The following is a 27405-nucleotide window of genomic DNA, read 5'->3' on the forward strand; positions in this document are numbered from 1 at the left end:
ACACTTTCATAGCTTTCTCTTCTTGAATGCTTTGCATTACGGTGAGGCTACAATCCACGTACATAATTTTCTATTTTGCTTTGTCATAAAAGGTAAATAAACAACTAGAACTAGAAATGTGTATATATTTCATAAGTAATGAAAACGAAAAAACTATCAATAATATACAAAATTTAATCTTTGGTCTTTGAATTGAAATTGGAAATATATCAATTCTGAGAAAAAGAGTTAAAGTTAAAATGTCAAATATATACCAAATACAGTAATATAGTAGGAATAGATGTTGCACATGAACATGTTAATAATAAAATATATCTTTAAGTCTTGCTGTTAAAGGTGTAAATTCTAGACAGAAAGTGATTTCAAAGGGTGGATTTATTTTAATAATTCTAGAGCATAAACATAAACATTTTGCCATGTATTTTAGCATAAAGAGTTGTTATATATTAACTTCTGTTGTCAGATTGCATGATCTCAATATTATCAGTACCAACCCCCTCGAGAGTTGCTTGTGTGTAGTCCAAAAGGAAAGAAATGAGTTGAGAATAATTTGAGCAGCTACTAGGATTTACAGATATTCTAATTGTAATATCCTTCATTGCCAGTTCAGTACAGAACTTGATATTGATTAATTGTGTGGTGTTAGATAACAACTGTGAGAACTAAGAAAGCATCAACTACTTCAGTGGTTATTTGACCAGTGACTCATATATATATGCCTGTATATGGTAGAATAAAACTATATTAACATCAGGACAAAAGGGAATGATGAAAAACTGCTTTAAAAATGGAGAGGAATGTAGTAGTTGGACAAGAACTGGACCCTGCTTTTTCCATGAGCCTTTGGGGGCCAGGCCAGATCAACACATTATAGGTCCAAGATCCAGAACTGCATGAGAAAGTTTTTAAGGTGGAAACTGTTCCAGCTATAGATAGGACTGCTGAGAAAGTGGGACCACTTTCAGGAACTAAGTTACCAAAATTCAGTACTTTATCCCCTTGTTTTGTGGCTTTCAGAGCCTTTCTCAGAATAAGCATGGCTAAGACAAGCTTAGAGCAAATAAGATACCACTAGACACTTGGCATAACCTTAGCATCCCTGGAACCAAGGTGAGCATCTAAATTAAGAAATATCTTAAAATTTGGCACTTTCTGTAAATAGATTATACACAAGAACAGATAGCAGATCAAACTTTCCAGAAAAGTTTATTTATCTGTTTCCCTATAAAAGGATACCAGAATGACATATTACCAAGGCAATTTCCAGAAAATATAAAAGGATTTCTTTACTGTCCTGGGTTTCAAGACATCACTTTGATGTGTCAGCCAAATTTTGCAATATGTTAACAACTGGAATCTTACCAAAAGCTTTAACATGTGAGATGGCAAAAGAAAACAACATACTGCATCAAGAAGTCATCACATAATGTTAATCTCTCTCTTGTTTAATTAATTATTGAGCGACTGCTTTGGTAGCCCAAAGTTTTGGTGACTTATAATTGAAGAGGGTGGGAGTGGAAGATGAAGAAGCCATTATGATCAAATGTAAGAAACCCTAGAAGTTAAATTTGCATATGCTCTCTAAAAAGGCTCTTTTTCCTTTAAGAGTTTGGCCTTAGGGCCTCAGAAATATATGGTATCACATGCTGAATTAGTTTATGTTTGACAGCTTTTGTACAGATGGGACATTATACAAAATCAATTATGTCCTACGTATCTGTGCTTAAGGCTTCAGGTATTCCTGTGTTCACACTGCTGGCGATTTACATTCTCAGCCCACTTACAGATATTGGGAAATTTGATAGGATTTTACATGTGGAAATACACATACTTTTTAAACTTTTATAAATACTCTAAAGAATATAATTGGTTCTAAATGAGAAAAAGGTTAAGCAAATAGGTGATATTTACACCCAGATGTGTTCTGCCCTTTAACATTTTATAGCTGAATACAACCACAGCACAACACATTAGTGGAAAGGAAATTATTTCACTTGTGATAAAGTAAAAAAAAAAAAAAATTATCTAAGTCCTTTCTAAATGTCTTTGAAATGAACATATCATCTGTTTTGATCAAATTTTCCTTCTGTTTGAGCACTCACATTTTTCTCTGTAAAATATTTCTGCATTTACATATATTTTACACAGTTAGGTTGATTATTGGTCCAATTCTATCATTCTATATCTACATTTTTGCTATCTCCCAAACCTGTTTTCCTGATAGTAAGCAAAACAAAAAGAAAATGTATTTAGAGAAGCATTCTCAAAATACATTATTAGTATCCTGTATACTTTTCCCTTGCTAACTATATAGAACATATGCCTTATAGAAAAGTGCTTTTGTTTAGGAAACAAATGAATTTGTGGGATACCTTTGACATCTATAATCACAAGAGTATGAGTATAAACCAGTCTTATTTTGAGAAATATTCCTTTTCCAGGTATATGGATTTCTTCCCAGTCCCATCTAATGTCACCACTGACTTTCTGTTTGAAAAGAGTGCCAATTACTTCCACTCAGAGGAAGCTCCTAAAAGAGCAGCTTCTCTGGTGCCCAAAGCCAAGATCATAACCATCCTCATCGACCCCTCAGATCGAGCATATTCCTGGTATCAGGTAAGAAAAATACAGACAGAATCTAACAGGTAAGAAGGAGAATATGAAGAAGGGAGGATGTTTTACAGCAATAGCAACCACCTCAAGTCTCAATAAAAGAGATTTGCTAGTTGTATATCTGCATAAAAGTGGGTAGAGTTTTCGTCGTTTCTGGAGAAACGAACTTTCTACTTAAGTTTTTATTAATTTTGCATTAATTTAATAAAATATATTAATTAAATGAAAATATAACAAAATAGCATGTACATGTATGTATATCTATGCTTCTACACATCTACATTTCAAAAAAATAGACTGAAAAATAGAGTAAGGGTCCCTTTTGCCTGGAAAATATAAAGTTGAGATAAATGTGAAAACCTGTATTCAAAAACTTCTCACCTGCTATTAGGCTAGTATAGCTTCTAAAAAGAGGTCTACACCAAGACACATAATAATTAAAATGGAAAAAAGTAGTGATAGACAGAGAATTTTTGAAGCAGCAAGAAAAGAAAATAGTTACATACAAGGGAAACACCATAAGTCAATCAGCTGATTTTTTAGCAGAAACCTTGCAGGCCAGAAGGAAGTTGTATGACATGTTCAAAGCACTAAAAAGAATAAAACCTACAACCAAAAATACTCTACCCAGAAAGCTTATCATTCAGAATAGGAGAGAGAGCTTTCCACACAACCAGAAGTTAAAGGAGTTCATCACCATTAATTCAGCCTTACAAGAAATATTAAAGGGAATTCCACTCAAAAATGGAAAGAAAAGGCCATAATCAAGAGTAAGAAACTTATGAAAAAAAAAATTCACAGGTAAATGAAAATATACAATTTAGATAGTAGGTTGACCACTCATAAAACCAATATAGAGGTTAAAGCACGAAAGCAGTAAAGTCAATTATACCTACAAAAATCAGTCAAGGGATTCACAAAATAAAAGGATGTAGAGTAAGATATCATATCCGTAAAACATGATGGGGGAATAAAAATTTAGTGTTTTTTAAATGGGCTCAAACTTAAGCAACCATCAACCTAATATAGACTGCTATACACATAAGATGTTCCGTATGAACCTAATGGTAACCATAAATCAAAAACCTGTAACAGATATGCAAAAAAAATAAAGAGAAAGGAATCTAAGCATAACAAGAGAGAAAGCTATCAAACCACAAAGAAAGACAGCAAGAGATGAAAGGAACAGAGAAGAATTGCAAAAACAATCGCAAAACAAGTAATAAAATGGCAATAAGTACACACCTACCAATAATTACTTTAGATGTAAATGGACGAAGTGCTCTAATCAATAGATAAATGGATGAAAAAGCACGACCTATCTATATGCTGCCTGCAAGAGTGTCACTTCAGACCTAAAGACACATACAGATTGAAAATGAAGGGACGGAAAAGCATTTAACATGCAAAAAGCAAAAATTAAGCTGGGGTAGCAATGCTTCTTATATCAGACAAGATAAACTTTAAAACAAGAGACAAAGAGACCAAAAGAGACAAAGAAGGATACCGCATAATGACAAAGGTAATAACCAAAAGCAAAACAACAAAACCAAAAACTCCTTGTCTGAATCTCTGTACCTGGGTTGGAAATAAGGCTGCCTCTTTGTATTAAAGTGAATGCACATAGCTCTGATCTTCCAGACAAGTGTAGTCTAGTCCATTCCCACTGATAGGATTTCAAAAAGATAATTCATGACAATCTAGGATATTAGACAATAAAGTTTCTCAGCACAGGTCCTTTTGTTATTTAACAAAAGTAGTTTTTCCAGATTGGAAAAGGAAAAACAGATTGTCAGGAAAGGTTTTGTGCCCGGGACAGGGTGGGAAAAGGTCATGATAAAACAGATGGGATCTTAGATAGGCATGTTGGTAATAATCTGCATAATAGGAAGTAAGACAGCCTGGAAAGCTGAAATCCACAACTCCACACTAAGCATTGATGCCAAACTCCTACAGCCATCTTTTAAATCACAGTACATAGCAAATTGCAAAATGACTGATTAGATTCTGTGTCTTTTACCTTTTCCACCAGGTATCTAGAGAAAAAGAGAAATAAGCCTTAATTGACTCAAAGAGAAAAGAAAATTGGAACTTGGCAACCGCTTAGCCCCTGAAAAATTGAGAATTTACCATAAAGGGAGATTTCAAGGCTGTAAGCTAACAAAATGTCCTAAATATTACAAATAAATCACTCTATAGTAGCAAAATGCAGGCTTTAACAAAGTCTAGTAGTGGTTGTACTATAGTAATTTGAATCTCAATTGCAGCAAATTTGCTATTCAACTAGATGTGGTAAACATCCACAAACCTACCACTAAGCCTGAATATTTATTGGTCAATTTAGGGAAAAGGTGATTTCCTCAAACCCATGGGCCTCAGCCTGAGCCATTATGAAACACTTTCCTATTTGGATTGCTGCTTTCTGCATTTCTGTACAATAAATGATTCTGATTCATCACAAAGGAAGGTTACCATTAGGTACAATAATCTTGGCTTTTAGATGCTAGGTGGTATGTGATAAAAGCTGTGGATTTCAGATAATGTACATGTCAGAGTTTTCAGTAGTCTCTCCATTTAAAATAGCCAGTAGGGCTTTCCTAATCTAAAACTGCGTTACTAGATGGAGCAAAACTATATGGCAGAACTAGCAGAGTGCTTGTGTGTTATGGATATTCAATGGACATAACAAATGGTTTGCTTATGGGCTGCAAAGGGGGCATTAATGCAACTTTGAAAAGTTTACTTTCAGAATAGATACATACACTGAGGGGGAAAACTCAGTAAGTTTGGTTAACTAGGCCTATCAATAAGAATTCAGCCTCTCCCAAACAAGTTCTCAAAAAAGATGTCTTCATCATCATCATAACTTTAAATCCTGAGGCTCCAAGCAAACATTTTCATCCTTTATTAATAGCGAAACAAATAACTCCCCAGCAGTGAGTCGCTCCTTCCTTTAGCTTCAAGACCTGTCACAGAGATTGGTTTTTAATTATTCATGCCTGTGGTTCAAGTTAGTTTAATTATCCACCTTTTCATCATAGCATCAGCGATCACATGAAGACCCTGCAGCTCTGAAGTTTAGCTTCTACGAAGTGATCTCAGCTGGGCCCCGTGCACCCTCCGAGCTTAGAGCCTTGCAGAAGAGATGTTTGGTCCCAGGGTGGTATGCCAGCCACATCGAGAGATGGCTTGTTTATTTCCCTTCCTTTCAGGTACTGAGCAATAAGAATTTACATCATGTTACAATCTCATTAAGTTGATGACTTTGCCTCTAGGATAGAGGAAATTTTTACTCATTAAAACATTACTAGCTTTTACTCTGTAGTTGTAAATAAGACTGTGGCAAAGAATACTGGTTAGGCAGAGGTAGACAAACTGCTTAATTTTCTTTCTAAAAGTATTTCAGGATAATTCTCCCTGCTGCATTTTCTAGCGCGTGCCCATCCTGATTGTAAAGCGCTTCAAAAGCTTCATATCCCTGATTCTTAGTCTGCCTGTAAAGCTTGAGAAACTCTTAACCAAATAAGGCAAATATTGTTTTGCTTAATTAAGTGCCATTATTTCCCTTTGAACCATCTTGCTGAATTTTTCATGACCCATGTGTTTTTCTTGCCTTCCTTGCTTCTCTCTTTTGCCAGGCACCAACCTAGATTACAAACTCAGCCCCAATTTTGGATTGCATAAAGCAGTCCAGTCACTCAGACATGGTGCATGCCTATGTGTCTAGATATGCTGTCCAGCATGACAGCTGCTGCCACATCTGGCTACATGAAATTAAGAAGTCAGTTTCTCAGTCACATTAGCCATGTCTTAAATGCTCAATAGCTACCTGTTAGATTCCACAACTATAGAAGATGCCCATAGTCACAAAACAACCTAGTGAACAATGTCAGTCTAGACTAGACAGAAATACTGCAGAAGAGGGATGAGCAAAATGGAAGAACAGAGTGTGGTCACTTTGTGGTCCTCCATCATGGTCTCCTGGCATTTTATCTTTCTGGCCACCTGTCTCCTTCCTTAGAGTAACAAGCAAATTCTTCCCCTTAGTCAACTGAGGGACTGCTGTCCACATTCAGGTTCTCTGGGAGTCTTGCCTTCTTCTTCAAATGGGTTATCTAATCATTTCTTAAAACTTTACAGTGCTACTCCTTTGAATGGACTCATGGAGAATGACGTGTCCTCTGCTTCATTACACCTGGTCTTATTCCAACTTTTCTTCTTTTCTACAGTGCTCCTTCCCAGCTTGAGCGATGGAATCACTGTTTGCTTGGTTTCCACTTGTGATTGTGTAGCACATTTCTTAAGCTCTTTTGGTTCCCTCAAAAAACCAATTTTTTTGTTTTCATAGTATTTTCAGGACTTCTCAGATTACAAACACATGAGTGAATTTAATTAGTGTGATTTATTTCTTATTCCAGGTCATTAATGAAAGGGCCTGTTTAAGGACACAACAACGTGTGCAAATCCCCTCAGTAGAATTTCTCTCATTGAATAAATTCAAGAGTTTTTTATTTTTTTATTATACAGTTAAACATCTTTTTTCAATGTGAATTGTCTTTTTTTTTCCCCTTCGGTAATTTAGTTGCTAATTATCGATGGGCAACAGCTAAGGATGGATCCTGCTACAGTGATGGATGAAGTACAGAAATTTCTAGGAGTCTCTCCTCATTATAATTACTCTGAAGCTTTAACGTAAGTTTATATTCTAATTAACTTACTGAAATTTCAGGAGAGAATTGGTTTTTTAAAAATTGTAGTTTGGTGATGCAGCTATTGTCTTAACTGTTCCTTACATACTGACTATTTTCTGATTAGTCTGACATCAACTACTTGGGCACAAAATTCAACAGTGTAGCAAAGAAACATCCTAAGTCCTCTGTTGACATCTAACTATGAAAAATTTCCCCTAGAAGGAAAGTAGGAAAGCAAAATAATTGTAAATCTTAAAACCAACAATTAACCACAAAAGAGGCTACTTAAGTCAGTAAGTCCTCAGCCTCTTCAACAGACAATAGTGGGAACTCGGTGGAAGCATAAAGAGATGACTAACTAGATGGCTTATGGACTCTCTCTACTGGCTTTTGTGCAATTTTCAAAACCAAAGTCAAGCAACAAGAAATCACCCAATAGGTGACTGAATTGGCAGAGGGAGATGTGCTCTTACACATGCTTCTGCTTTTTGCTTCTGTGTTTTTACTCACTGTTTATCTGACCCCATCAGCTCTTCAGGGGCCAAAGCAATTACAGCTCTGGTTTGGTTTTCTTTTCCTCTTTTTTTCTGATTTTCTTAGCTAGCTGACTCCATCTGGGCCAGGACTAGCATAACACAAGAGAAGCATTAGGATTTAAGGAGGCACTCACTCTCAGGTCCATGCAAATGCCTGAGCATGGGTGCCTCCTAAATCTTTGCACCTCATGTCCCTCTCTTACCTTAATCCTGACTTTGGCCTCCATTTAGCGTTTTAAATAAGACCTCCATCTTACTTTCTCCACTATTATGGTCAGCAATCAAATTTCTGAGGGTTGTTTTGTTCCTATTTCACACCCCTAGAGCAAGTGGAAGATTCTGAGTTGGATAGGCCATGGACCTGACCCCCACTATAACACTTTCTTTTTTAATTTTAGGGTCACAGACTGAACCTTAAAGAAACTTAAAAGGACTGTTATGGAATTCTTCCATTGTATTTCTCACTATAAAACTCACTTCTATAGATCAACTGATTTTCTTTTCATTGTGTGCTGCATCATATAGCAAGTTAGAAGCTGTGAGAGGCAGGAGGATTCCTTTACCTCTCAGCATCCCTTACAACAAAGATTGGCAGAAAAACATCAAATACTGCTTATGTCTTGAACAAATCATATATAGAGACATATGTAAGAAAGACATTTTGGGATGGAGGACAAAGGAAGTTGGATTTTGAGCTTCCTTCCCAAGAGCCATTTACTTTGTTATTACTATTAACCTTCTGCCTTCGGTGTTTTTATACTACGAGTACTGTTAGAGCTTTGTAGAGCTTAGTTCGAGTACTAACTAACAGAGACACTACTCGCCTTAGGTATTTAACTTTCAGCTTGACCTTAAAGAAACCTGAGTGATTGTAGTTTGCAGTTAGAAATTCAAGTCCCCTTTGCTTTATATCTTTTTTAAGTGTCTCTCAGAAAAGAAAGCTTTTATTTTCTAAACAGTTTTCTATTTCAAGTTGGTTTATCTTTGGGTCTCTTTTATAGAGCATATAGCAAAGCACTGTATTTCAGAAAAAAGAAGTGAAGTATCCTATAAAGACATAATCTCCTTTTTTTATAGAATGGTCCTTGACCTGCATGCTGTGTTATTTGTCCCCTTTGTATCCAGCTCAGTAGCAAGCTTTTTATTCACCTCCACTGCCGAGAAAAGGGAGTGTAAACTTAAGAGAAGTAGTATCAAAGGAACGTACTTTATACAAAGAACTTTGGATCACTTTGCACCTGGGTTGTATCTGGCTGAAATTGCCTGTTATATGCTGCTCTAGCCTGGTATGGGGCTCAGTAAAGCAGCAAGATAAGGTATGTGTAGTCTCTGAAACCACAGCTTCTCGCCCTACAGGGCTGCCCAAGCTCTCACCCTGCTGATAGAGATAAGGTACAGCCATTCAGTTTCTTTTTATATTTTCTTGTCAATCATAAGTTGGCCTTAAACACATCAGCCCTGGAGCTGTTGTAGAGTATTTGGAATTTCAGGTCATTGTCTTGGGTCTGAACTGATGCATATCCTCCTTCACCAAGCCCTTTGCAGTTCCAAATCCTGCCCTGATCATTTAGTTACTCTTGTTAAAGTAACTATACTGATATGTTTTTTCTCATCAAGGATGAGCAGGAGTCAAACAAAATGTATGTCCTCAGGAATGTAATTTATTGCTTCATATTTTTTCTGCTAGTGGTAGTGAAGACTATCTCTTTAGAACCTAAAAAGAAATAATTAAAATCCTCTAAGAATGTACTGAACTGCAAACAGAGATATGAATTCTCAACTAACCACATAAATCCAGGGTTTTTTTTTCCACACAGAAGAATAAATGAATGAAACTAGGTCTACACAAAGATTTTACTATACAGTCTTGGCATGAAAAAGTACTCCAATTTAAGCACTCTATAAACTGATTCTCTTCAATATAAAACAGTTCCAATTTCAAAACTATTTTCAAGAAAAATGGCAGTAAGTTTCTATTGTAAGAGTATTCTTTATTCCTTTCTGCAATTGCTAAAAAAACGTATTCACGACTTCCAAATTTCAATGCAGTCATTGGATAGTCTATGATGTCTTAACATGAATTAGTACTGGCATAATGAATTTTAAATGACCAGTGAATATGTAAAAAAAAAAATCCGATTTTCTTGGTCAGGATGGATGTGATTTAAATAAGCAGAAAAGTTTTAAATAATATAAAAGTTTTAACAATATAAATGATTAATATAAATCAATTAAGGAAATAAGTATTTTGCAATTCTTGTTCAATATAACCTTCATGTTTAAAGTGTAAATAGGATTGATATAATCAAACTATTTTAGCTTTCATGTTATATGTTACATATGTTTTAGGCTGATTGATCATTTGAGAGAAACCAGCAAAAATCATGTTTAGCGTGGAACTGTACTAATTTGTATAAACTAATTTACGAAAAATATAAGCTTTTTGTTTTTCCATGAACTATGAACTCACAATTATACATAGCCACCAATGACCATGACAAGAGGTTTCATATGTGAAAATACTGGTTAAACACCTGCACCTGACATCTTTATTTCTCAGTCAGTTAACCTATTTGTTAACACAGATGAAACTGGATTGAGTTATATGAATTTTTAATAGAAATTTCCTGTGAAACTTCAATAAATGAACAGTAAGAATTTGAAGGCCAGGGCCTGAATAAAGATAATGCGTTTGTTTTGTTTTGTTCTGTGGGTAGGGCTTAACTAAGTCATAAAGAATCAAAGCTGCTTCAGAATTCAAGAAGGTCTTCAATTGTGTCTCATCCCACTTCCCCTAGCAACCGAATTTATAGTCCCAAGGAAGTCTTTCCTATCCCATTCTAGATGAGTTTGAGTAAAAAGGGGCCACATTAAAACTTTTTTCAGTAGCAAAAAGAAAATTAAAAAAAAAAAAAAAAAAGTAGCCATAGTAGCTAAAATCTGTTGGTTCCCTGGACGACCCATGAAAGAAGCACCTAACAATGGTAAGTAGTGAAAAAGATAGTGTGTCCCAATTTCTTAAGATTAATTTGTTTTAAAAGTGGTTGGTTATAACATTTGAAAATCAATATACATGTATATATTCTACATTTCTATGTTTACATATATCTCTTCCTACTAACAGTAGATGTGATAGGTACTATTAGCTCCATTTTTCAGCTAAAAAAAAAAAATGAAAACAAGCACAGAAAAAACTAAGCCAAAAGTCACTCAGCAAATAAATTGAGGAGTCAGGACTAAAATTCAATCAGCCCACTGAACTGTGCTTCCAATCTATTAAGCTCTTTAAGTTGGCGCAAGATGTTAGAACCAGAGAAAAACAATACTGTAAACTGTGACTAATGACTAGTATACCAATAGGAAGTATTTTCTTCAAAAGACTGAAACTTTAAAATGAGCTTTTTAAGTTGTCTCAGGCTTTCTTATAAAAAGAATCCATCTTCAGAAACACAATCACTTGGCATAGTAAATGTGCGATCATGGTGATATGCAAATTAAAATCACACTGAAAGACAACTAGAATGTCTATAATCCAAAAGACAATACCAAATGTTAGCCAAAACGTGGAGAAACTGGAACCCTCATATGTTGCAGATGACAATGTATAATATATGGCCACTAAGGAAAAGCAATTTTGCATTCTCTTAAAAACTAAACAGAGGCTTACAAATAATGCCACTCCCAAGAGAAATGAAAACCTGTGTCCAAGAAACACTTGTTCAAAGAAGCATTATTAATAATAGCCAGAAACTGATAACCGCATGGTGGGAACCACAAGTGATTCCTACTTTGTTGGACTCTACTTCATAAATTTAAATTAACAGCCTATCATCCCATTGCCTGCCCTGTGATTTTTTTTAAGACTCATGCTTAGTCAATGTTCTCCAGCATTGTGATTTTACGCTATTGATACTGCTTTTAGAATGCTCTTATGAAGTGAGGAAATCTATGTGTTTGAAATGACAAAAAAAAATTATAAATAAGTAAATGAATGAATGAATGCCAAAAACTGGAACTGACCCAAATGTCCATCACCTGGTAAATGGATTAACAAAATCTGGCATATCCACCCCAGCCAAAAAAAAAAAAAAAAAGGGAGGGGGGGTCTCCAGAAAAGACAGACTCAAAGCAGATCAGTGCTAGCCTGGGCCTGGAGGTAACAGCAGGGATTGCTTCCAGTGGGCTCTAAGGAATTTGGGGGGATTATGAAAATGTTCTAATACTGGATTGTGGTGATACTTATACAACTATATAAACTTGCTACAAATCACCTAATTGTATACTTAAGATGAGTGTTCTAAGTAAATTATACCTTAAAAAAACTGTTACAAATAAAACAGGTATCAGCAAAGTGGTTCATTAAATGATAAAAGCATATTTGTGGAGAGGGAACTGATTTAAAAAACAAAAACAAAAACTAACTTCCGTGTTTGTTCCATATTAGTGACACCTGAATGATGGTGTTTTGATTCTGAAATTTACCAGCACTGTTTGCAACTCACTATTCTCCCATGGAAATGTTATTTCAATCTAAAGTTATTTTAAACATACTTGAACTTCTAAGTATAATCTGAATATTCCCTAGGATTCACCTGCCCAAATGTTACCAGTTGGAGGCTGAATCATTGGAGAATTTCAATTGTCCCTGCCTACAAGTCTCTTCCAGTTATTTCTAGACATCTCCAGGTGATATTCTATAGAAATTTAAGAACCAATCCATTCTTTTTTTTTTTAAGATTTTATTTATTTACTTGAGAGAGAGCATGCACAGTGTGGGGAGGGGGGCAGAGAGAGAGGGAGAAGCACTCTGCTTGCTGAGCAGGGAGCCAAATGCAGGGCTCCATGCCAGAACTCCAGGATCATGACCTGAGCCGAAGGCAGATGCTCACCAGACTGAGCCATCCAGGTGCCCCCACCTTTTTAAGGTTTTATTTATTTGATTGAGAGAAGAACCAATTCATTCTTGTTTTAGTCTAATTCAACAAGATTCTATTGGATGACTATTATGTGCAAGACTCTGGATACAATGATACGGGATCTCATATAATAAAGTAAACAACACAAAAAATTTCCCCCAAAAGGTTCACTTCCTGAAGTCCTCTAAAGGAGGTCCTAGCCATGACTACTGAGTGCCTACCCAAAGAAACGTTTCTTATTGTCTCACCAGATACCAGTGGTACCAAGGGTAATCTTAAAAGAAATACTATAATGTTCTAAACAGAAACGGGGAGATCTTTCTCTCTTTCACGTCAAGCTTCTTCACCTGAACTCTGAAATTGCATTGCTGATGTCTTCCAACTCATAATGTGAGCATCAATCCCTTCACCTCTAGCACAAGTCACCTGGAAAATAAACATGATCACTCTTCTGCCTTCCTCTCCTTTTCCACTCCAACACACTTAGGCCATTGCCTGTGAGCTTATGCCTACAGATGCCTGGATGGATTAACTGTACAGACTGATGAATTTTGACAAATGGTTACAGTTGTCTATACTACCACAATCAAGACACAGAACATTTCCATTTACCCAAAAAGTTTCTTCATGCTCCTTTGCCCCTCACTCCCGATCCCCAGCAACCACTCATCTATTTTCTTTAATTTAGCATAGTGCTTTCAAATTGTTATAGCTTGATATGTCCTTTCCATTCCTATACACATTTTAGAATGATCCTTACAATTCCTACAAAATCCACAGGGGTTTTTTATTGGAATCACACTGAATCTATAGATAAATTTGGAAAGAGCTGATGCTTTAAAAATACTTATTGTTTTGATCTGTGAACATGGTTTAGCCTCTTTGTTTGTGTCTTCTACAGTTTCTCTTAACAATGTTTTATAGTTTTCAGTGTCAGATCTTGCAAGTATTTTGTTAAATTTTTCCCTAGGTATTTCACATTTTTAGGCTAACTTAAATGTGTTATTTCAGTTGCCAATTGTTCACTGCTCACACTACAATTTTAAGAAAAAGTCAGAAACAATATTTTTAGTAATGTGGATTTTAAAACAAAATGAAAAAGTAACCCCAAGTGATAATTATTTCTAATGAAGAAGAAAGTAAGGCAATAGAATTATCAAATTACAAAAGCAATGTGAAAGAATTATCATTGCTGACTCTTACTTTTTATATTCAAGCATGGAAATTACTATTTATTCATAATGAATAATACTATAAAATGTAACCAGAGACCAGTGGAGAAGAAAAGACACTGGACTTAGAGTAAGGAGGCCTAGATTTAAGTCATGACCCGGGTATGGAAAAAATATATAGTCCAAGAGAAATAAACCTTGACAAACATTTCCTTCTTTTTCATTTTTTAATTCAGCTAACATTTAGTGAACATTGATGAAAAGCCAAAACACGTTAAGTGCCATAAAATGGGAAGAATCCTGTACTCCATATCATTAAGGGATTTTAATGAAAACTCAAAAGGAAAAAGAATTACATAAAATACTTTGGTAAACTGGGACACCTGGGTGGCTCAATCAGTTGAGCATCCAATGGCTTTGGCTTAGGTCAAGATCTCACAGTTATGAGATAGGGCCCACATTCAGCTCCATGCTCAGCACTGAGTCTGCTTGAGATTCTCTCCCTCTAACTCTCCCCTGCTTTCTCTGGCTCTCTCTCTCAAATAAATAAATAAAATCTTAAAAAAATACATTTTGGCAAACTAAAATATAAGTTTAGTATGTTAACTAACTGGAATTAAAATTAAAATGTAAGAAAATATTAAATAATAAACAAATAATACCATGTGAAAGATTAAAAATAAATAAAATATAAATGTAATGTGCTACCATTATTTTGATTATAGTTATGCCATGAAAACCCACATTTATAGGTATTGTGACTTTAATACAGAGCTCATACCAAAATAAGAAAGGGGCTATGGAAAAAAATTAAGTGGATGACAGCTGAAGAATCCTAAGATTAATCACTCCATGGCACACCAAACACTTTCTCTTCTATTATTCTGTAATTGTATGGTATAAATACTACCTAAGTCCATAGATATGGATGAAACCTGACTTGTCATTTTTAAACCCTACAAAGGAAAAGAACAGACTTGAAATTCATAAAACTTTTTCCTTCCAGATGAAGGAGGTAGGCTTATTAATTTCTATTAATAGAAGACCTTCTGCTGACAATTTTTCTATTAGGAATCTGGCAAACTTACAAATATGACAGATGGACTAAGAATTCAGAAGTATGCCAAAAGAATTTATGCAAAGTGACTTAGTCAAAAAATATGCCAGTTTCTCTGGTTATAGATTAAGATCCAAAAATATATTCATGGTTTTGGTCATTATAACTTATAAATTTCTTTAAAAATACTTTTTGTGTTTTGTGTTTTTAATTTTTTTTAGGTTTGATTCTCATAAAGGTTTCTGGTGTCAATTATTGGAAGAAGGTAAAACAAAATGCCTAGGAAAGAGCAAAGGAAGAAAATACCCTCCAATGGATCCTGATGTAAGTATAAAGCTTATAAATACAAACTAAATAAGCAAACTAATAAATAATATGTATTTTCTTATAAAAGTGGTTAAAATAAAAAATTAGTCCTTCTAAAAATTACAAGTGACATGTGGATTTCAGTATATCTAGGTTGTTTATTTGGATTTTTCCAATGAAACACGTCAAGCAGGAATAAAGGAAAACAACAGAATTTTCTATTTTGAAGCAGAACATAGAAGGCAACGTCTGATTACAAAAAGAATGATACATTCATAGAAATTTTAGCACTAAAAATGTTAATTTAAACCAAGACAGGAAATACATCAAATGGAAATTAAAAACAGGACCAAAAGATTTCTATTTTTTCCCCCATTAAGTCATGCTATAGTAGTAAATGTGGTCTGCATAATACTATTTCTTTAACAGTTTTCTTTGGATGATTATTAAAATTTACTTTAGAGCACTATAAAAATAACCCTTACACATTAATAGAAACTCATGGTATTTCCATGGTATTTCAAGAAAGTAATATAAAATACATCACTTTCATTTATGTCCAGGCTATTTCTCTATTTATTAAACTAAAATGTTTAAAAGACATTGTAGAACATCTTCCTTAGCATTTTATTTTACTCCTATCAAACACAGACATAATGAGACATAATATTAGATTTTGTGGTAGAGAAAGATAAGAAAAACAAATTTTAGAATATCAGTACTACTTCCATTGGACATTCTTTCCTGCTTTGTCAAAGATTAATTGACCATAGAGTTGAGGGTCTATTTCTGGGCTCTCTATTCTGTTCCATTGATCTATGTGTCTGTTTTTGTGCCAGTACCATGCTGTCCTGATGATGACAGTTTTGTAATAGAGCTTGAAGTCCAGAATTGTGATGCCACCAACTTTGGCTTTCTTTTTCAATATCCCTTTGGCTATTCGAGGTCTTTTCTGGTTCCATATAAATTTTAGAATTATTTGTTCCATTTCTTTGAAAAAGATGGATGGCTTAAGTGGTAGGAGAATAATAAATGAAACAAGATGGGATTGGGAGGGAGACAAACCATAAGTGACTCTTAATCTCACAAAACAAACCGAGGGTTGCTGGGGCAGGGGGGTTGGGAGAAGGGGGGTGGGGTTATGGACATTGGGGAGGGTTTGTGCTTTGGTGAGTGCTGTGAAGTGTGTAAACCTGGCGATTCACAGACCTGTACCCTTGGGGATAAAAATATATGTTTATAAAAAATAACAAATAAAAAATTTAATTAAAAAAAAAGAATATCAGTACTTCCATATTGATACTCCAGAAATATTACTGTGTAATACATTCCAAGGGTTTATTAACTCACACTTCTGACACCAAATGTGCCACATTTCATACCAACCAAGCATGCAGATTTCTACAGATACCAACTAAGTGCCCTGTAGTTTAACTCAATTGTGTCCACATGTAAAGGACTTACTACCACAGGCCTGCCCTTCCTTCAGACTATAATAGCAAGTAACAGGTTCCTAGGTTACTTACTTCTGTCCAAAGTGGCTATAAATCAAGGGTTCTCATGACCCCTTCCTCAGGTTTTAAAATTTGCTATAACAGTTCAGAGAACCCAGGGAAACACTTTATTTTCTATTATTATAAGAGATAAAAAATGAATAACCAGAGTGAGAGGCACATAGAACAAGGTCCAGAAGGGTGCTAAAGCATAGGAGTTTCTGTCTCTGTAGAGTTTATGGTGTGCCACCCTCCCAGCACACAGATGCATTTACAAACCCTGACATTCTCCAGAGTCTTCACTTCAGGTTTTTATGGGTGTCCCATTAACATAGGCATGATTGATTAAATCACCTGCCATTAGTCATTACCTCAATTCCCAGTCCCTCTTCCCATATTTGGAGGTCAAAGGATAGAGTTGAGAGTTCCCAACCTCTAATATTATGTTTGGTTCCTCTAGCAACTACCACCCTACCCTCTCCATCTGACACTATCTGTGGTCCCACCAAGAGTCACCTCATTAGCATAAACTTGGGTATGGTTTAAAGGGCTTATTATGAATAACAAAACACACTCCTTTCATCCCTATCACTGAGGAAAAAAATGGTTTTAGAAGCTCTGTGCCAGGAACCTGAGATGAAAACCAATTATATATATTTCTTATTATGTCACAATATCAAGTATATACTGGATTTATTTGAAGGCATAGAGTGGTTGATTTTATGCAAATAGAGACCAGAGAGAAGGCAAGAGTAAAAGAGGCTTCTTAAAGACCACAGAAACACGAATGTGAGAATGTTTGAGAGAAGGCAGTATTATCACATTGCTTGCTTCTCCCCCTATTACAGAAAAATGCCAGCACCCAACTCACCAAAACATCATAGAATGCATTTAATCCAGGTAAATTAAGAAAGTTGTTGGCCTACTCCTACTTTTACTTTGTTTATGAAAAACAAAGTGTAGAAGAATAAAACCTGACATTCTAAATTAATACCACTAAATCTAGGGGCCCCTGGGTGGCTCAGTGGGTTAAAAACTCTTCCTTTGGCTTTGGTCATGATCCTGGGATTGAGGCCTGTCTCGGACTCTCTGCTCAGCAGGGAATCTGCTTCTCCCTTTCTGTGCCTGCCTCTCTGCCTACTTGTGATCCTCAGATAATCCTCAGTATATAAAAATCTTTAAAAAAAAGAAACCACTAAATCTAATATCTCTCCAGATCAAAAGTATGTAGTAGATTCTTTAATTTAATAATAGGCCAATAAATAACCTGATATTGAAGGTGTTATATGATTCTTTCTTTTTATACTTTTATATTATAAATGTATATATTATCTCCTCTTATTACATTATTTTACATGAGTTTGTATGAAGTAGTCAGATTACATTTACTTACATTCGCATATATCCTATCTGTGGTTTTATCTAAAATATCCCCCCTTCTGAATGACTGTGAGATAACAATTTATGTTCAATAAATTCTGCATACCACAAAGTTGTATCCTAGTAAGTTTTGGCCTGAACATACTAGACTCCAAAATAGAACATATCAGACTCCAAAATAGAACATATCATACATTGCAAATCTCATTTCATTTTTCTTGCCATAATGAGGGAGCAAAGCAACAAGAGGAAAGGGTACTTGAGTAAGTGGACATGATTACGGGGACACGCATATACACAATAGGACACAGGACAAAGTTTGTCTGCAATGGCACATTGACACAGGCAGACAGGTTTGAAAATGATGCCCAAAAGGTAGAGGTAAGGTTGAGATAATCCTCAGTATCAGAGGTTCAATTCAAACACCAAAGGGATGGACAGTAGAAATGGATCCCAGGAAGTTCAATCCTAGACCTAGATAAGATGTTGTGCAATCACTTACCATATGAAAATATTGGGTGCAAGCTGACAAGAGAGAAAAAAATGGGGAAGTACAGAAACTCAGAGACAAAGATGTAAGGTTCTTCCCTAGATTCCAGGTCTGGCTGGCAGCAAAGGAGGCACAGAATGATCAGGCTTCCAGATATAGTATCTGGGAAATAAAATTTATCTGTACTGTTTTCTTTTGTCTGAGTGTGCCAGCTCAGCCTGTCGGAGGTTTTAGAGCTAATGACTGAGGAAGACCAAAAACAGAAATGAGACAGACAGGCACAAATCACACAGTGGTTTGGGTTCTCCCTTGATCCCGGTAGTGGTTAGAATTTAGCACAACTATTCTATTTAATTCCAGTGATCATGATTCCTACAAAAATCACTGTTACATCAATCCATACCAAATGAGACTTTCTTCTATGGCATTTAAAATCGAGTACCAGATATGACATTTTAAAAGAATAACACAAGGAATTAAATAACAAAATGTTTAAAGGTTCAACTCTGCTGAAAATCTCAGAGTAGTACAAAGCCTGGAGGTACAGATACAGAGGCAGAAATCCTCCCTTTACAACATTCCTAACAACAGTCATCCAACTATATGTGAATGCCACTAAATGCCATCTCACAGCACAGCCCTTCCCAGTTTTGACAAATTCAATTATTAAAACCTTTTCTTTAGTGAAGAGAAATCTACCTCCCTCCAAGTCAAGATAGTTTACAAGGCATTCTTTTCCTTCTTTGGGTCAAATCACACAAATACAGCAAGCTAGAGGTTAACCTGGTTTACCTACTGCATTTTCAAGCCTACCACAATACTGGTTTTAGCAGTATGCCTTTGTACACCTTAAAACTCTCTTAAGAAAGTATTACATACATTCAAAATCTAAACGTAAATTAATGATGACCAAGGAGTATTAGATATTGTGCATGTACCAAACTAACATTTTCCAAAGCAAAAGTGATTTGAAGTCACAGCTACTTTTCTAGCAACTCAATCAAGTTACTGTAACATTTAATTCTGCACAATCAAGTAAATCCCATGCTTACTACAAAATCTCTTTCCCTGCTAAAAACAGCGTATGTACCTAGAGCATCTCTTTTGAAGAAGAGAGTCGCTGTGTTTGTATTGTGCTAAATAAATAGCCCACATGCTTAATATAAATCTCAACCCAGGTATGGTATAATTGATGCAGATTTAAACGTCATCACAGTAGATGAAATATACTTTAATCCTCAAAGTGAAATGTCCTCTTATATCCCACCTCAGAGCAGAGCATTTCTGTCAAGCTACTACCGAGATCACAATGTGGAACTGTCCAAACTGCTACACAGACTGGGGCAGCCTCTGCCATCCTGGCTGAGACAGGAGCTGCAGAAAGTGAGATAGCACTGAGAAAACATCTCGAGAATCCATCTGCCATGTAACATTTACCTTTCACAAAGCTTCCAGAAGCTACCAAAAGGCTGTTTAAAAATATACCTCTTCAAATAAGAAAAAAAGAACAAAGTTCCTTCCATGTGCTGGCATGTGGATGACTGGGGAAAAAAACAAAAACAAAAAACAAAGAAAGAAAACATACCTGTTACAAGCCTTGAGGCCTATGGCCTTTCTCTTAATCCATATCTGAGCCTGTGGGATTATTGTAGACTACTGTGCACTCATGTGGAAGTCAACTGCAACCAATATAGGTGTCAGATGCAAATGCAGAATTGTTCCATTTCATAGTAATATTTACACTTTTATATATCAACTAAAATTGTGTCTCTGTAGATTTTTAGATCACTGTTTGCCTGTAAAATGTTTTCTTATTCTTTGATCCTATAAAGTGTCCTACAAAACAAGAAGCAAAATAAGCATCATAATGTAGCATAAAATGCCAAAGGCGTAATACCCATGAAGAATGCTTGCCAAGATATAAATCCACTGGATACTTAGAAAGAATTGTAAATTATAATTTGTTGCTAGATCAGAGAGTGGAAAAGTTCTCTACGAGGTTTATCTATATCAAAATAAAAAGGTAAGTGCTATAGCAAAAAAAAAAAACCTGATTTTTCATACACATATTCTAGTGCATTTATGTAAAAATTACTAACTCCTCTGTAGTAATTGTTATACTGAGATATGTTGTAAAGTCATCGAAACATATATGGAAACATGCTGAATATACTAAAACAGTAAATGGTAATGTAAATTGTACTCACGAAATCCTCTAAAAGGGAGAAATTGCAGGGGTCTGAAGATATTATCGTTGACAACGTATATTCTCTTTTTGTGAGCTACAAACCTACTCCAATAGTTCTCACTGGTTCTACAGAAACACTTGCATAGAATGTGAGCTATGTGTCATCTCCAGAAACATACTGACTTTTAAAAGTAAAAAACTTTTTTAAAAATTTTCTCCAGAACAAGACCTATTAAATGAAAACTAAGCACAGTGTCTTTAGATGATGTTATTCATATTTAAATTATAGAAAAATTGCATCTTTCCAGATAGTTCAAAATGAAATTGTATAATGTAGAGATTTATAACAAAAAACCAAATTGATATATGATTTTTAATCTCATATTTCCCATGATACTTTTAATATAAGGCAGAAGAAAATAAGCCAGGGCCATGTCTCCCTTTTTTTAGAATATTTTGTATGTTCTCTCATGAAAGGCAATAAAACATAGTTAAATATAAAGATTATCTACCAAACTAAATGGAGGAAGTACAAAGATGAGGCAGACATGATTCCTTAACTTAAACTTTAATTGATCATATGGTTAATAAAGTATTCAGAAAAGAATCATACTTATTGTCCTATGCTTACATTTAATTAATTTTTAAATTCACTGTACATATAAAAAAATTAAGTAGCAAATTCCCTGCTATGATTACATAAGCCGTTATAAAATGTTATCATACGTATGATCAAGGAAAAAAAAAGATATGCAAGGAAAAGTCATAGCCCAAATATTTTCTTGGTCATTATAATGTGTGAAACTAAACTCTATCAATTACTCACTAATTAGAAAACAAATTCTGAGACCCTTCCACTTACTACATTATAGTTATTAAATATTTTTTAAGGTCTTATGCTCTCAAATGATATACTGTTTTAAACAAATACTCTAATAGCCAAAAGAACTGGAGAAAGAAAAAGTTTTCAAGACCCCTACTGTAAAAGCAATATCAAAGTCATTTGGACAAATATGGTGAACTCAATCTTCATGCTTACTGCTAGCCTTTTTAAAGCAGCATTTTCCCAGCATGGTAGGAAAATGAATGTAGTGTTTCACCTCCACTAATTTAAGAAAACTGGCTTAAGAGGGGCACACATAGTAAGAGTAAGCCCCAGCGGTTATATACAGTATCGTGGTTTTATTTTAGCATTTCTACTGATAAAAAAAAAAAGAAAAAGAAAAAAATGATACATTTGTGTTTTAATGATGAGACGTGTATTTAAATTTCTAAACAAAGCTGCTCCTGGTACAATTTTGTCTAGGTAAACTGAGCAAGGGAACATCATACCCTTTAAAATAAATGTTAAAAAACATACTGGATGCTTGTATAATGAAGGAAAAAGGAAAAGATCATACCAAAATTTACTCATTCACAGGAAAGGCATTATGCTATCTATTGTAGCAAACCTTTGAAAGGATTTTTGACCACTTAATATATCTTGGAGGCAACATCAAATTCTAGAGTACATACATACTTTCTACATTATATACTCCAGCTGGTTATTAAGATATTCTAAAAGTAACATAAATACATATGAGAAAAGAATGAGAGCTAATGTGATTTAAAACTGGCTTTGTATAGAATTCCTTTTTCATTGCTTAAAATTGGAACTTCCTCAGGAAGAAATGAAATGGTTATTTCAATGTTTATAGCTATGATATTCTTGTCATTCACATTGAATGAAAATTACTGGAAACATTTTTTTTCTCTGAGTTTTTTAAAATAAAAAAGCTGAATATAATTCTGATAGTAGCATGGTACCTCATATGTACAACAATAAACTGTGATAAGAAAATGAAAAGTTTGGGCCTGGTGATTTTAGGTAATAAGCAGGTATTTGATTGTTTGTGTTTGCCGGGGACAGAGTGGGAGGTGGTTATAGAACCCAAGTGCCACTAATATAACTCAAAATGGAGAGATGCATGGAAAACTTCCAATTAGAAAATAGGTAAGTTTATTTTTAATAATATAACCCTGCACAGATACAGATCCCTCTAATCAATAGTAGCTTTTTTTTTTTTTTTTTTTTTTTTTTTAGTTCTAATAGATAAGAAGCAACAACTAGGGTCACTGTGGGATCCTAGAGTCAGAGAATAAGAGAAACAGCTGTTACTTAAACTTGAGAACCTGAATGATTACAGTGTTTCTTACCTCCAGTACTTTGTTCTGCTCCCCACAAATGGTCTCCTTTCTTTAGAGCTTTAAAATGTGTCAACTAATTTCTCTTTTATTACAAATCTATCCAAAAAAATCTCTGCCCCAAAAAACACAAAACCAAACAAACAAATAGATGTGCGGGGAGGCAGCCATTTATCCAGATCTTCCACAAACTTTTTTTCCTCTATTCCAGCCCCTTTCTTCCCTAGAAATCAGATTTTCTCATGTTGCAATGCCCCCCAGCCACCCGCAAGTACATGCACCATTCCATTTCCCCATAGGTTTGTCTCCCACACACAGAGTTCTCTAGAATGGAATACATCGGACGACTCATTTTCTCTCTAAATATGTAATCCTATGTTCCATCTACTCCAAGACCAACTGGTGATGGCTAATAAGCCAACTGCATCAATGTTAGTGGCTTTTTGTGACTTAAAATATTATACTTTCCAGAGATATCAGTACTGCAATTTCCAAGAGAGATGTTTTAACCCGAAGTCTAACTAATGCGGAGGCACTGAACTGTTCATACATTTGGTATGGAGGAATTTCTCTAATTTTAAATTAAATTCTATCACTGAATTCTATTCTCCCAAAGCTGACTCTTCTTGGCTACCACCTACGACATAGCTGCTGCCTTCTTCCTGCCCATCCCACCCCAAGTACACATACCACCATCCTGAAATAGCTGGCAGTCATGGAGAGAGCAATGAATACTTAAGAAATTATTTGTGTTGGATAGAAATATGTACCTTCTCTTCACTTACTTTACCTAAGAGCAGACTGAATTTACAAGGTCAAGCCATGTCTTGGTCAAGCCAAGACAGTGTGACATTTATTCCATTCTCAAGAAAACCTAGACTCCACTTTGAGTATGCCACTCACCTGCAGCCAAGGGTACCTAACAGAATTTGGGGGCCACGTCCCACTACCCAGTGCTACCACTAGTAGTTGCCATTTATTGTCCTCAATAAATTGTCTGATAGAGTTCTCTATACATTCACTGCTCTCAACAAAGGTCACAAAGAATTTCTTCACTTATTTATTATTATACGAATTGTACTCCTCGTACCTTATTATTATTCGAAGGTACCCCCTTGGACCTTCTTCCATTAATCATATATCAATCTCAATCTGTGAGTTTCTATAATTTCTCAGCCTCTGCCCAAAAGTTACAATTATAAAGACTAGTAAATCTTAAAATTGGAACCCACTATATTTTCACCATCTCCTCTGGAGCACCTCTTAGAGAAAGTAATCATGACTAGTGTCAGTAAGTATTAAAGAAAGACGTTTACTTTCCAGATCTAGGCAAATATTTTACTTGCCTAGCAATCCCTTTCAAGGAAGTGAAAAAAAAAATTTCACAAATTTATTACCCGCAGCATAAAGTCTCCAAGATATTGTTAGGAAGAATGTATTTACCCACATTTTATCATACAGAAAACTGAATTAAACTTAATGAAATGTGAAACATTTCCAAAGCACACAGGATCTGTGACAAACCTTACATAAAACTGTCTACATCAAGCTGCTTCTTGGTGATGAGGGGATAAATTAAGTACAGGAACTGCCTGCTGTCTACATATCTGATGCCAAAATGCTCTATTTCAAATCAATAACTAAAATGCAAACCAGATCTTGCTCTTAAATATTATGCATAATTTGTACAGTCGGACCGGAGAAGATTGCTCTTTTTTTCTCTATTTGGTAAATAATATTCTGAATCTGATTCTTTTTTTAAGTTTCAGCCACTTTACACAGAAATGCAAGCTCAAAATGTTATATATTCCTAGGGTTCTAATGTATCTTTTCAGAATTTATGAAATTTATGTCCTTTAAAGCAAACATAACTATTTTTTATTTATTTTCACCTTAATTAAGATGTGCTTTCTTGATAAAAAATGTTAACCATCATCTGAACTTTCAGCAAGTCATAATCACTGATCACAGATCACCAGAACAAGTTTAATAATTATGAAAACAAACACAATTCCTAAAGTCCCACAAAACCTACTATCAGAAAATAAAGTCTATCCCATACAAATGAATATGTTCAAAAAACTTTTACAAAGTTAAGGATTATCATTTTAAAAATAACAAAAGGCTATGAAAATATAATATTGAGAAAGTCTCACTCCCATCTAGGATCAACTTGATAAAACCATATTGTTCTATCCCCAGTTTATTATAGGGATGTCCTCAGGACAACTAGAGTAGCAATGAGGATAGGTCAGACTGTAGTCCAATATCTATCCTTGACTAAATATCACTGGATAGGTCACTTTTCCATTTGCTGCCTCAATTTCTCCATCTGTTAATGGAAGAAGTCAAATGTGATCACTGTAAACCCGTTCTCCCCTTGCTTTATCATTAGTTATTATAACATTTGGCTTTGCCTGTCTCTCACATATCCTCCCACCAGGCAGGAGCCATGAATGACCTAGGTGGTCAAGTTGCAAGCAGAAACTGGGCCAAAGTAGGTTAACCTGTCACCTCTCACTTCTCTTGGGAGAACACTCTGGTTTGCTTGTGGCCTGTGGTTTCACAGCAGAAATTTCAGCAGAACTCTATGTTTAAATACAGTATTTAAAGCCACAAACACAACAAAAAGAACTTAGAAACAAAAATGAAAATATGAATATATCTCAAAAATTATGAGGATGAACAAGTATAAATGAGAAGGGGGCACCTGGGTGGCTCAGTCAGTTCAGTGTCTGCCTTTGGCTCAAGTCATGATTCCAAGATCCTGGCATCAATCCCGACATAAGGCTCCCTGCTCAGCAGGGAGTTTGCTTCTCCCTCTCCTTCTGTCCTTTCCCCCATTTGTGTGTTCTGTCTCTGTCTCTCAAATAAGGAAACACGTGGATTGAGTCCCTGCCTTCAGTTCGGATCGTGATCTCAGGGTCCTGGGATGGAGTCCTGCATCGGGCTCTCTGCTCAGCAGGGAGCCTGCTTCCTCTTCTCTCTCTGCCTGCCTCTCTGCCTACTTGTGATCTCTCTCTCTCTGTCAAATAAATAAATAAATAAATCTTTAAAAAAAGTATAAATAAGAAGAATAATATAAATGAGCTAAATGATCCTTCAGTAGGAAACCAACAGATATTGCTTAAAGTTGGCAAACCAAGAAATTAAGGTAGAAGATAATCAGAATTATGGAGATAATCAACAATAACTTGAACAGAAAAGGTAAAAGGGAATTACCTTTATTAAGTGGGACTAGATTATGGGACAAGGGAGAAATATTTGAATTTTTATTTCTAAGTAAAGGCACTGTTTTTATCACAACAGCAATATCTATCATTTTTTTTCTCTACTTTTTTTATTTTTAATTTTTTATTTTTATAAACATATATTTTTATCCCCAAGGGTACAGGTCTGTGAATCACCAGGTTTACACACTTCACAGCACTCACCAAAGCACATACCCTCCCCAATATCCATAATCCCACCCCCTTCTCCCAAACCCCCTCCCCCCAGCAACCCTCAGTTTGTTTTGTGAGATTAAGAGTCACTTATGGTTTGTCTCCCTCCCGATCCCATCTTGTTTCATTGATTCTTCTCCTACCCACTTAAGCCCCCATGTTGCATCACCACTTCCTCATATCAGGGAGATCATATGATAGTTGTCTTTCTCTGCTTGACTTATTTCACTAAGCATGATACGCTCTAATTCCATCCATGTTGTCACAAATGGCAAGATTTCATTTCTTTTGATGGCTGCATAGTATTCCATTGTGTATATATACCACATCTTCTTGATCCATTCATCTGTTGATGGACATCTAGGTTCTTTCCATAGTTTGGCTACTGTGGACATTGCTGCTATAAACATTTGGGTGCATGTGCCCCTTTGGATCACTACGTTTGTATCTTTAGGGTAAATACCCAATAGTGCAATTGCTGGGTCTATCATTTTTTTAAAGATTTTATTTATTTATTTGGCAGAGAAAGACACAGCAAGAGAGGGAACACAAGCAGGGAGAGTGGGAGAGGGAAAAGGAGGCTTCCTGTTGAGCAGGAAGCCTGATGAGGGTCAGGATCCCAGGACCACAGAATCATGACCTGAGCCCAAGTCAGACACTTAACCACTGAGACACCCAGGTGCCCCAATCTACCATTTTTCTTAAAAAGTCTAAATATTCAGGACCCAGTTTAGTGGGAAGATGACAGAGGAGGAGATCTAAGCAGCAGCTGACTTCAGCACATCAGATACTGGATATTATCCAGATTGAGTAATAGGTAAGACCTCCATCTTAGTGCATAGCCTTACATAGAACATTACTGCAGTGGTTCTAAAAATAGAGTCTGGGGGCGCCTGGTTGGCTCAGTGGGTTAAAGCCTCTGCCTTCGGCTCAGGT

The 27405-nt window shown here is 35.5% G+C and overlaps 1 protein-coding gene across 3 annotated transcripts in view; it reads left to right on the forward strand.

The window, feature by feature from the left end:
- Positions 1-22676, forward strand: part of LOC132002655 (bifunctional heparan sulfate N-deacetylase/N-sulfotransferase 3) — a 175653-nt gene extending 152977 nt beyond the window's left edge. For 2 of the 3 annotated variants that reach the window (XM_059377783.1, XM_059377785.1), the window contains exons 10-14: positions 2442-2616; positions 5655-5825; positions 7196-7305; positions 15207-15309; positions 19927-22676. In XM_059377783.1, the coding sequence (XP_059233766.1) occupies positions 2442-2616; positions 5655-5825; positions 7196-7305; positions 15207-15309; positions 19927-20046 (679 nt within the window). In that variant the 3' untranslated portion in view covers positions 20047-22676. Of the gene's footprint in view, positions 1-2441; positions 2617-5654; positions 5826-7195; positions 7306-12425; positions 12527-15206; positions 15310-19926 lie in introns of those variants that run through there. The other variant, XM_059377788.1, reaches the window with a different exon arrangement.
- Positions 22677-27405: the final 4729 nt, after the last annotated feature.

This window comes from Mustela nigripes, chromosome 1 (genome assembly GCF_022355385.1).
Source record: "Mustela nigripes isolate SB6536 chromosome 1, MUSNIG.SB6536, whole genome shotgun sequence".
NCBI classification, from domain to species: Eukaryota; Metazoa; Chordata; class Mammalia; order Carnivora; family Mustelidae; genus Mustela; species Mustela nigripes.